Raw genomic sequence first — 11,940 nt, 5'->3', positions numbered from 1 at the left:
CGCCTGCCAAGCTCGCTGTCCCATTATTCCCCTTCGTCCTGTTCCCTGGCCTTTTTTCTCATCCTGCAGTCCATCAGACCATCTTCAATAACGGGATGGTCCACGTGGCACCAGGCCTGCTGGCGTCAGATGGGATTCACCTTTCTCAAAGGGGGAAGAGCATCTTTGCTCATGAGCTAGTGGGGCTTATTGACAGAGCTTTAAACTAGACTTGAAGGGGGATAATATCAGGCTTGCCCGTGACAAGCTGTGGGATGACACACCAAGGTTAGAGGGACAGGGTGCTTGTGTGTGTGGCTTTTGCTTTACCTATTAAACTGTCTTTATCTCAACCCATGAGTTTTCTCACTTTTACCCTTCTGATTCTCTCTCCCCATCCCACTGTGAGGGGAGTGAGCAAGCAGCTCTGTGCTGCCTAGTTGCCGGCTGGGGTTAAACCACGACACCAGTGCAACAGGTTGATGGTCAGCTGGAGTCAGACCCCATCAGGGCAGCTCCCAGGGATTTTCTGAGAGCTGGTGGAGAGAAAGCAGGAAGAGGGGCAGGAGATGGCTGCCCCCATCCCTCTGGGTACCTGGAGGCCTTCCCACTCCCTGGAAAAGGTGCTGGGTGCCTCTCCAACTCAGCGGAACTCCTCCAGCCCTGCTCACCCCATGCAGTCGCTCCCAGCTCCAGCACCTCCCCTGAAGCCTGTCCCATGGCCACCGACTGCCTCCAAACCCTGTCGTCATAGCAGCAAACTGGCCCTTTGTCCTGGTTTAGGCTGGAATAAAGTTAATTTTCTTCCTAGTAGCTGGTATAGTGCTGTGGTTTGGATTTAGTATGAGAAGAATGTTAACACACTGACATTTTAGTTGTTGCCAAGCAGTGTTTATACCAAGTCAAGGACTTTTCAGCTTCTCATACTGCCCTGCCAGTGGAGGCTGGGAGCGCACAAGAAACTGGGAGGGGACGCAGCCAGGACAGCTGACCCAAACTGGCCAAAGGGGTATTCCATACCATGTGATGTCATGCCCAGTATATAAACTGGAGGGGGTGGTTGGCCTGGGAGGGATCACTGCTCAGGAACTCACTAGGCATCTGTCAGTGAGTGGTGAGCAATTGCATTGTGCATCACTTGTTTTGTATATTCTATTATTATTCCTTCCTTTTCTGTCCTATTAAACTGTCTTTATCTCAATGTACAATGTACCAGCTGCCCCTGGCCTCCATCAGTTACATGCGTGAGCCACCATGGACTGAGGAAGCCTTGCGGATGAGGAGCATTGAGGGCGAGGGTCGGGCAGGCGGCACTGCGGAGGAGGAAGGGGCAGAGGCAGAGGGAGAAGCATCCAAGAAGTGAAGGTCTCCTGCCTGGTGCCAGGAGCTGTGGCGAGTTGCAAGTCCTCTCCTCTATGTCCTGGCCCATCCCTGCCACCCTTCTTCAGACGTCTGCCTGCCTCCCTTCATCTCCCTCTCTGCCTGCCCCTTCCTCCGTCTCCCTCTCTGCCTGCCCACCTACATGTATGGCTTCCCAAAACTTTTGTTATTCTCCTGCCAAATCTGCCCAGTACCCCATTGCCTTTTACATTTTTAATATGTTTCTCTCTTACCAGCTTCCTTTCCCTGTTTATTTTTTCCACGCTGCCTGGTACACCATTACTTTTTAAATTTAATTTCTACATCTTCCCCTATCCGTCTCCCTGATCCTGGTTTTTTATTCCTCCCTCTGTCCTGTAGCCAGTTGCTTAGGACTGGCTGGGCATCAGTCAGTTGGTGGTGAGCAATTGTTTTCATTTGCATTGCTTGTTTTTCTTGGGTTTTATTTTTCAATTGTTTTGTTGTTAGGGTTTTTCTCCCTCTTACAACTGTTTTTTAAAATATATTTTTAATTATTAAACTGTTCTTATATCAACCCATGAGTGAGTTTCTCACATTTACCCTTCTGATTCTCCCCCCCATCCCACTGTGAGGGAGTGAGTGAGCAGCTGTATGGTGCTTAGTTGCTAGCTGGGGTTAAACCATGATGCTATGTCTACTTTGATGAAGCTGCCTATTGCTATTTTTTAATTGCTTCCTGTCTGTTGTGAGTTCTTGAGCTCTCTCAGCCTCTACCTGTATTTGAATCATCCGGCAGTAACAGTTAGTAACAGCAGGACAGTTAAGCAAGGCACAACAGCAAAGGCGAGCGGACAGTGTTGTGGGCTGTGATGGGGATGAGGTCGATTGCTTGGGTTTTGTTCTTTTGGGGTCTCTGTGCTGCCCGAGTATTTAAGTTGGTCAAAAGGAGTTGCCGGTCTGTTTTGTACGGCAGGCTCTCTCTTTTGGGAAGTGGTATATAACATCTGTGTGTGCTTCTCTGCATTTTCCCGAGGCGGGCCTGGCATCGGAGCTTGTGGTTCCCGAGACATCAGAGCCGGCCCGACTAGACACGCGGGCACCTGATGCGGCCACTGACCCTGGAGGTCAGATTTAACTGGAGGAGAGCGGAGCGATGTTAGGCTGCTGGGGGAAAGAGGGAGTCCAGGAGGTGGCTATTGCGGTGAGGGTAAGAGGAGGGATGGGTGCATGCTTCTCGTGGGTATTACTGTTTTTCTTGAACTTGCTGATGTAACTGGCTCAGCATGGCAGACTGGAGCGCAAAGCACAGATCAACAAGGTTAGCGGAGCGAAGAAGTTCAAACGTGGACGGTTTACTGTTGGTTGGGGTAGTTGTCAGCATCTGCTTGACTTTGCTTTATTTTGTTGCTGCAGATGCACAGTGGGGAGCCAGATGCCGAAGGGAGATGGTGAGGGGAGAGCCATAAGGAGGGCGGGCGGCAGACGGCCCTGGCCATGTCTCTGCCCGGATCCTACGCCTCTGTGTCCGTGTGTGTCCGTGTGTCCGTGTGTGTGTGCCTCCCCCTGCCCCCCCGTGTCCGTGGGGGGGTGTCTGCCCCCACCCCCATGCCCCCGTGTCCAGGGTGCGTGTGTCTCTTCCTCTGCCCCTGTGTCTGTAGTTCCCTAAAAATGCCATAACTCGTCATTAAATTCAACTTTCAGCCACAAAAATGAGAATTACTACAATAAAGTAACCCAAAATGTTTTCATTATATTTTTATGTAATTTTACGGTTTTCCCACAGTTAAAACTATGAACAAGCTTCTAATAATAAGCTCTCAGAGTTCTTTCTGATATGGTGAAGGGACTCCTGAGAAACCTTTCAAACTGAAGAAACTGAACTGAAGGAAGAATTGGAGCCACAGTGGTTCATAACAGGACATGTTCTTCAGCTGGACAAATTGAAGGAGCAGCACCTTTGTCATAAACCTCCAGCAAGGAACAAATTAAAAAGAAAAACAAACAAATCTGTCATATCAGAACCATCTCCTCGGTCGTTTCCCGTTATCAACATTTCCAAAAGCAGCTATTCCAATTCTGAACCGTGTCTCTACCCAAAAACTTTTATGAATGAAAACTGAATTTTGAAAAGGCAGTCCTTGAGAAAGTATCACTCAAAAACATTAGTATGACAAAAATTGTGTCACAGGCTGTGAGAGGCTGAACTGTGAACTATTTATCTTGAGCCATTTGTCTCTGGGATGGCTTGTTTAAGCAGGACAGTCTGCCGGCCGCTGAATGCGATAAGGACGACTATCAGGGCACTGAGGCGTCCGGGGAATGCGGAGCCTGCCATTGTCGTGGAAAACGTGGTTCTTGAGATAACGTACCGATTTTTGGTGTTGATCAGCGCTTGCGTGAACAGTCCGTATGTGCCCGCATCGGACCGTGCCCTATAAAACCGTGGAGCCAAGCCGTGGGGTGCACCCACCGCCCAAGAGCTGAGGGCTGAGGACCAACGGGACGCCGCTGGATCCACGGTGGTGACTATTCTTGCGACCCTGTCCCGGGTGCTTGCTTGATTTCTGCCTTTTTCTTCCATCCTTACCCTGTTGCTACTATTTTCTACTTTTGATAATAAAAGCTGGTTTGGGGTATGCGGCATCTGACCTGATTTGCGTCTTAAACTCGCTCTTGGGATCGTATCAAAACCTTCCCCGACGTTGGATCGGGACATTAAATTGGCGTCCCGGAGAGGATCCCTGGAGAGGAGAGTGCTGTCCTGTTCCCCACATAACGTGAGACCTCTCAGGAACATGAGGGGGCGAGCTTGGCTTGTGTTTGTTTAAAAACCTACGTGCTGCCTTCCGAGACGAGCGCTTCCCCGCTTTAGACGCGATGAGCGACAGTAAAACTGCCCGTGCGGAGCAAAAAGTTTTGTTTGATTTTTTAGAAAAATATAAAGCGCGACCCTCTGTGCCCCGGGTAGACTGGGCTCGGGAAAACTGGTATAACCTGCAGAGCGTTGTTGATCGGGTGGTGGCTTTACAGCAAGTCTCTGGAGTGAGGTCAGGGAAAGGAAAAGCCGTTGTCTGCGCCGTTCTCGGTGCCAGCCTGGCCGCAGCGGTAGAGGCGAGGGATCGCCGCCTCGCTGCAGAATCTCAGCTCACTGAATCCCTCCAAAACCTCGCTCGGTCCCTGCAGGGGCAAGTGGCGGAATTAAAAGAACAGCTCGAAGCAGAAAAGAACGAAGTGAAACGTTTGCAGACTGCTCTTAAGGAGCGGCTCCTTGCGGATGCTGTCCGCGAGGAATTTCCCCCAAAATCAGAAATCGGCTACCCCCTTTACGACCTGCAGGCAGCGAAAGAGAGAGTAGAGAAGCTAGAACCGCCTTCGTCGCAACCCTTAGTCAAGACTGGGTATATTTACGATGATGAGCAGGACCAGTCCCCCCAAGTTACAACTAAAGAGGTCCCCTATACCACCACCGAGTTGGCGAAACTAAAAAAGGAATTTAGCTGAACCCCCAAGGAGTCAGAAACGGAGTATGTGTGGAGAGTATCGTTGTCGGGGGGGACCACGTTCCATTAAGTGAAAAGGAGGCAGAAGGGTATTGGGGACCAGGAGTGGTTTTAACTACTGGGAACCACCGTGCCCCCTGGTCTTTAACCCAACGGGCAGCCTACTGGGTGGGGGGGTTGAACCCCTTGGAGAGGGGGGATCCCCTCACGATTACGGGCACTGTTGATCAATTAGTGGAGAGTGTGCAGAAGGCGGCTTGTCTGCAAATGATGTATGATCGAAAATTAGAGCCTGGACAGGAGTCCCCGATGATGATGCTGGTAGATCCCGAGCGAATGACTCCCCTTATAAGGGGGCTCCCCGATTCTTTGAGGCCCGTTGGTATACAATTACAAGGAAGGATACAGGCGATGCCCCAGGGTCAGAGAGTTGCTGCTGCTTTAGAAAGACTCACGCCCGATGGGCACCATCAACCCCCAGGTAGGAAAATGTGGACTTGGGGAGAAGTGGCCCAGGAATTGATTAATTACAGGCGCAATTATGTTCCCGTTAACCTTCCAGCCACCAAAACGGACTCCAGGGGCTTGAGGCAAACAGAAGTAAAAGCAGTTCCGCGCCCTGGGAGTGACAAGAGAACACCCCTCACCAAACGGCTGAGAGGGAGAGACATCCCGAACAAACGTAATAGACTGTGGGCAGAGGGACGGCAGAAGGGGATCCCGCGTGACATAATGGACGGGCTGCCAACAGACAAATTAGAAAAGTTGGTTACAGGGTGGCAGACCCACTCTCCTTTTAACTCCCCGGTGTGGCCAGTACAAAAACCTAATGGCAAGTGGAGATTGACTATAGATTATTGCAGACTTAATGCAAATACTGGTCCTTTGACAGCAGCGGTACCTAATATTGCTGAGCTTGTAACCACAACCCAGGAACGAGCCCACCCGATTATGGCAACAGTGGATGTTAAAGATACAGTTTTTATGGTTCCTCTGCAACCAGAGGACCAAGACCGCTTTACATTCACTTGGGAGGGTCAGCAATTTACTTTCACCCAACTCCCACAAGGATATAAGCATTCCCCCACTCTAGCCCATCATGCGTTAGCGCAGGAGCTAGAAGTAGTTCAGACAGAGAAGGAGGTCAGTGTTTACCAAGATATCGACGACATTCTTGTGGGAGGGGATGAGACAGAAAAAGTTCAGATAACTCAGGATAATATAATTTCCCACTTATAAAGCTTGGGGCTGAGAATTCCACCAGAGAAAATACAAACACCGATGAGCAAAGTAAAGGTTTTAAGAGTTTGGTGGAAGGAAGGAATGACGTGTATTCCACCAGACACCCTTTCCTCATTAGATCAGATTAAAATGCCAGATTCAAAAAAGGATTTGGAGCACGTACTAGGATTACTTGTGTTTTGGAGAAAACATATCCCTGATTTTTCAATTATTGCAAGACCCCTGTATGACTTGTTGCGAAAATGGGCTCAGTGGGAATGGACTAAGCCCCACGAAGAAGCATTGCAGTTGCTAGTGTTTGAAGCGACTGCCCATCAAGCTCTTGGTCCCATTCACCCCACAGACCCCGTCCATATTGAATGGGGATTTGCCAAGAGCAGGCTATCAATACATTTATGGCAAAAAGGCCCCGAAGGACCCACTCGACCTATTGGGTTCTATTCTCGCAGTTTTAAGGATGCGGAAAAAAGACATACTGCTTGGGAGAAGGGTTTGTTTGTAGTCAGTTTAGCCTTGAGAGAGGCTGAACAGACTATTCAGCAACAGCCTATAGTGCTTAGAGGCCCATTTAAGGTAACCAAAATGGTTTTAGCAGGAACTCCAGCCCCTGACGGGGTGGCTCGGAGAGCCTCTGTGTGGAAATGGTATGCCCAGATAGAGCATTACTGTGACATTTTTACAGTGTCTGAGGGAGCTGCCAAGATGTTAACCATTCAAGAAGAGATGAGCCCAGACAGAGAAACAGCTGAACTCCCTCCTGTAATACAAGTGGCCCCTCTGTTTTCCGAGCAGTTGCAGGATGTTTGGTTTACCAATGCTTCCTCTAAGCGAGAAGGAAAAACTTGGAAATATCGAGCTGTAGCACTCTGCATAGACACCGATGAACAAATAATCACTGAAGGGGAAGGTCGTGCTCAAGTAGGGGAATTAGTTGCGGTATGGAGTGTTTTCCAGCATGAAGCCCAATCTACCTCTCCTGTCTATAGCTATACTGACTCCTATGCCGTATTTAAAGGCTGTACTGAATGGCTTCCGTTCTGGGAACAGAATGAGTGGGAGGTCAATAGGATACCTGTATGGCAGAAAGAAAGGTGGCAAGATATTCTAACCATTGCTAGACAAGGAAAGTTTGCAGTAGCCTGGGTGGCTTCCCACCAACAGGATAACACCCCTGTTAGCCAGTGGAATGGCAAAGCTGACGAATTAGCGCAATTAGCTCCCCTCCAGAGCACCCCAATAGCAGAAGACTGGGAGCGATTGTTAGAATGGCTGCACGTAAAGAGGAAACACTCAGGGGTCAAAGATCTCTACTGTGAGGCCCATGCTCGAGGTTGGCCAGTTACCAGGGAAGAATGTAAAACTTGTGTGTCTGCCTGTGAACAATGCCGTACCTGCTTAGAAAGACACCCCCTGGAAGGTGACCCCCTACACTCGAGGGAGGGGAAAGGGCTGTGGGAAGCTTGGCAAGTGGACTACATTGGCCCTTTCCAAAAATCAGAAGGAAAGCATTACGTGTTAGTTGGAGTAGAGATAGTGTCAGGGTTAGTCCAAGCCAAAGCATTTGCCAGAGCTACTGGGGAAAACACGGTGAAAGCTTTGAAAGGGTGGTTTGGCACCTTCCCCAAAACACGGTCAATTCAGTCGGATAATGGTTCCCACTTTACTGCTAAAATAGTCCAAGATTGGGCAACCCAGGAAGGAATCTTGTGGGTACGCCATACTCCGTATTATCCACAGGCAAACGGAATTGTGGAAAGAATGAATGGCCTACTGAAATGCTTCCTCAAACCACATAAGCCAGGATGGGCCAAACGGCTATGGGATGCAGTGACTACTGTTAACAGTCATTGGGGAGTAAACGGGTGCCCGAAAATTACAGCATTCTGCCTGAAGGCCCCAACCATTATACCAGCCCCAGATGGCCTGGGTCATCCCAGAAATCCATCACATTTCCCGGGCCAACCAGTCTTAGTTGAACTCCCCATGGTGGGGGGCTGTACCCCTGGTACTGGAAACCCCGATGAATAAATATGCTTGGAAAGCAAAAGAGGCTCATGGAAAAGAACATAAGATCAACACCAGGTGGATTATTCCATCCTTCTAATAACAACTTGTTTCCAGTTCCTTAGAACAAACCGAGTCTGTTTTCTTTTCTCTTTCAGGTGAAGACTCTGGAGCCTGCCTGAAGGAACACATGAAGCTATTGATTGTCTGTGTGGTTTTGTCGGTGATTGTTTTGTTAATATTTATAGGATGTTTGGCATACCACCGCAGATGTTGTTTTGGTCAACCCTTGTTGCTGCCTTTAATATTTGGGGGAACTCTTGCCCCCTCTCCCCCCCTTTTTGACTTGTCGTGGCAAAATGAATTTATTGTTTTAGGCCAGCAAGTGGCCAACGCTTTTAATCTGACTAACTGTTGGGTATGTGGTGGGCCCTTAGGTTTGGAAAGCTGGCCACAGACTGCTGTCCCTATTTCCCCGAAATGGTTAATGAGTAATTACAGGGAGGTCAAAAAGGATTCTTATTGAGGTGAAGACACACAGCCCTGGACAATACGATACCCAGTCCAAGGCAAATATTGCTTGAACTGAACACAGAAAGATGGTGTCCCTATAGGAAATAGCAAGTGCAACTGGACCTATACTTACAGCAACCGTTGCCTCACTGATGGCTGTAGACCAGTTGATTGTTCAAACCATGGGGCAACCACGTCATTGCCAGAAAGGGATGACCAGGCATCTTGTTGCCTCTTGAGCTCCAGTTCTCCAAATTTTGTACCTTGCTGGCCCAAGTTGGGTGAATCAAACAGGGCACAGAAAACAGTTTGCCAATTTTTGGTCTTCCACTGATGAGTCTAATAACCGCCTTAATGTTACCTGCTTTTGGCACCGTGGTTCCGGTCCCTGGAAATGCAAATTCACCAATAAAACATATTCTCAGCTCCCTGACAGGACTCAAATTTGGTGGTCAAGTGATAATAAAGACCACTGTCAGGGACATTTGAGCATAGGTCCGGATGGACTTCCTATCTGTTGGGGCACCATGGAGGAGGTAGGAAAAACCGTGGACAGGTTGTTGATGAACAGTCTGTCACATCATCCTCTAGGAGTAGGTAATACAACATATTTCCAGTCATCACGGACGCCCACCGGTTTGTTTGAAAATGGTACCCTAGCCTTAAAGGGCCGCTATTGGGTGTGTGGTCAACATGCCTACAAACGGTTACCAGCAAATTGGACTGGAGCGTGTTATGTGGGGGTAATTTGCCCCTTGTTTTTTCTGCTCCCGGAGGATGAAGGTGACAGACTGGGTGTTAAGGTATATGATGATCTCAATCGATATCGGCAGTCCACTGATACTTCCATAGCAGGTGGAAGTGGTCAAACCTGGGGCAAAGATGAGTGGACCCCTCAAAGTATCGTACAACACTATGGACCTGCCACCTGGAACCCCAACGAGGGGGTTAGCGGTGCTCGAGAACCTATCTATAATTTAAATTGCATTATTTGGTTACAAGCCATTCTAGAGATCATTACTAATGAGACAGCCCATGCCCTTGATCTGTTGGTGGATCAAGCCACACAAATGCGAACAGCAATATTACAGCATCGCATGGTTCTCGACTACCTGCTAGCCAAAGAAGGAGTTGTTTGTGGTAAACTAAATGATTCTAACTGTTGCTTAAAAATTGATGACAGCGGGAAAATTGTTAAACAAATTACCGTGGGAATACAAAAGCTGGCCCATGTTCCTGTCCAGACATGGAAAGGCTGGTACATTGATATGTTTTCCTGGCTCCCTGGTCGTCCATGGGTTAAGCAAATCCTATTCTACTTGTTATGTGGTTTTGCCATGTTGGTTTTTTTACCATGTATCATTCCATGTTTTATACAATTGACTCAACCTGTTGTCACTAATATGCAATTTGTAACTACTGTTTCACCTGACAGTGTTAAGCAAATTTGCGCTGTGCGTCAAACCATGCCATTGGTAGTATGGATTGTATGAAATGCTCTTTTCTGGCCTTTTCTACATAACTATCTTTTCTCAAAACCACCATGGGACCTGAAGCAATCTTTGAACCATGGGGTGGTGTGAGAGACTGAACTGTGAACTACTTACCTCGAGCCGTTTGTCTCTGGGATGGCTTGTTTAAGCAGGACACTCCTCTGGCCGCTGAATGCGATAAGGACGACTATCAGGGCACTGAGGCACCCGGGGAGGAGCGGGGCTGGAGCCACCGGAAGCATGCAGGAATGAGGAGACTGCCATTGTCATGGAAACCGTAGTCCTTGACATAACGTATGGGTTTCTGGTGTTGATCACGTGAAGGTTGTGTGATAGACGAAACCTACAGTGCGTGAACAGTACATATGTGCATGCATCAGACCGTGCCCTATAAAAAACTATGGAGACAAGCCGTGGGGTGCACCCGCCACCGAAGAACTGAAGGCTGAAGACCAACAGGACGCCGCTGGATCCATGGTGGTGACTATTCTTGCAACCCTATCCCGAGTGCTTGCTTGATTTCTGCCTTTTTCTTCCATTCTATCCTATCGCTATTATTTTCTACTTTTGATACTTTTGATAATAAAAGCTGGTTTGGGTATATGGTATTTGACTTCATTTGTGTCTTAATCTCGCTCTTGGGATCATATCGAAACCTTCCCCGACATTGGATCAGGACACAGACATACACACATTGCCTTTTATGTATATAAACCTATGCGTGCATATAATTTAAATATTTTTGTATAATGTATTTTATATTGCATATTTATATTGCTATATAACAATACGTAAAACATAAAAATAGGAGGGTTTTGATACTGTGTTTATGTACACATTACCTGTATCCCGATCCTTCTGAAAGGAGACTTAATGCTTCATATGTATGTTTGACCAGAGTTCAGCATATCAGCTAGTGTTTTGGAATATGGAAATTTCAAATTTTCTTCTAGAATCAACAAGAATTAAATTAACTTAAGAGCATGAACTTTTTTTTTAGTACTGTAACAGAACCTTAGTGATTTAGATAGATATTTCTGCATGTGTTATTTTCTTGATAGAAGACAAAGCTTACTGAGGTTACAGCTTACTGATGACACTATATTATTCAAGATAATAGGAACAGCTGACTGAAAATCTGCAGAAGGGCATTATGGAATTGAGTAACTGGCAAATACAGCAGTCGATGAAATTCAGTGTAGATAAGTGTAAAAGAACATACGTAGGAAAAAAAAATCTTAACTTCACATATTGAACAACAGACTTTGAACTGACCATCGTTCAAGAATAAGATCAAATCAAATCATTAAGTTTGGAAAAGACCTCTAAGATCATCAAATCCAATCATGAACCCAACACCACCATGCCCACTAAACCATCTCCTGAAGTGCCACGTCTACACAGTTTTTGAACAGCTCCAGGGATGGTGACTTTACCACTTCCCTGGGCAGCCTGTTCCAATGCCTCACAATCCTTTCAGTAAAGAAATTTTTCCTAATATCCAATCTAAACCTCCTCTGGCACAACTTGAGGTCATTTCCTTGTCCTATCTCCAGCCACCTGACAGGAGAGACCAGTACCCACCTCGCCACAACCTCCTTTCAGGTAGTTGTAGAGAGCAATAAGGTCTCCCCTCAGCCTCCTCCTCTTCTCCAGGCTAAACGACCCCAGCTCCCTCAGCTGTTCCTCATAAGCCTTCTGCTCCAGGCCCCTCACCAGCTTGGTTGCCCTTCTCTGGACAAGCTCCAGCACCTCAATGTCTGTCTTGGAGTGAGGAGCCCAAAACTGAACACAGGACTCGAGGTGCGGCCTCACCAGTGCCGAGTACAGGGGAACAATCGTCTCCCTGCTCCTGCTGGCCACGCTAT

General features: G+C 47.7%; 1 protein-coding gene across 1 annotated transcript; it reads left to right on the top strand.

Annotated features, from left to right (window-relative positions):
- Positions 1-3,698: 3,698 nt before the first annotated feature.
- Positions 3,699-10,678, top strand: LOC138684683 (uncharacterized). The gene is given in 2 exon segments (XM_069778839.1): positions 3,699-4,864; positions 4,867-10,678. Coding segments are annotated over 2 exon segments (1,860 nt in total). The 5' UTR covers positions 3,699-4,197; the 3' UTR covers positions 6,060-10,678.
- Positions 10,679-11,940: the final 1,262 nt, after the last annotated feature.

This window comes from Haliaeetus albicilla, chromosome 3, assembly GCF_947461875.1.
Source record: "Haliaeetus albicilla chromosome 3, bHalAlb1.1, whole genome shotgun sequence".
Classification (NCBI taxonomy): domain Eukaryota; kingdom Metazoa; phylum Chordata; class Aves; order Accipitriformes; family Accipitridae; genus Haliaeetus; species Haliaeetus albicilla.
This window is presented reverse-complemented; position numbering and strand designations above follow the sequence as displayed.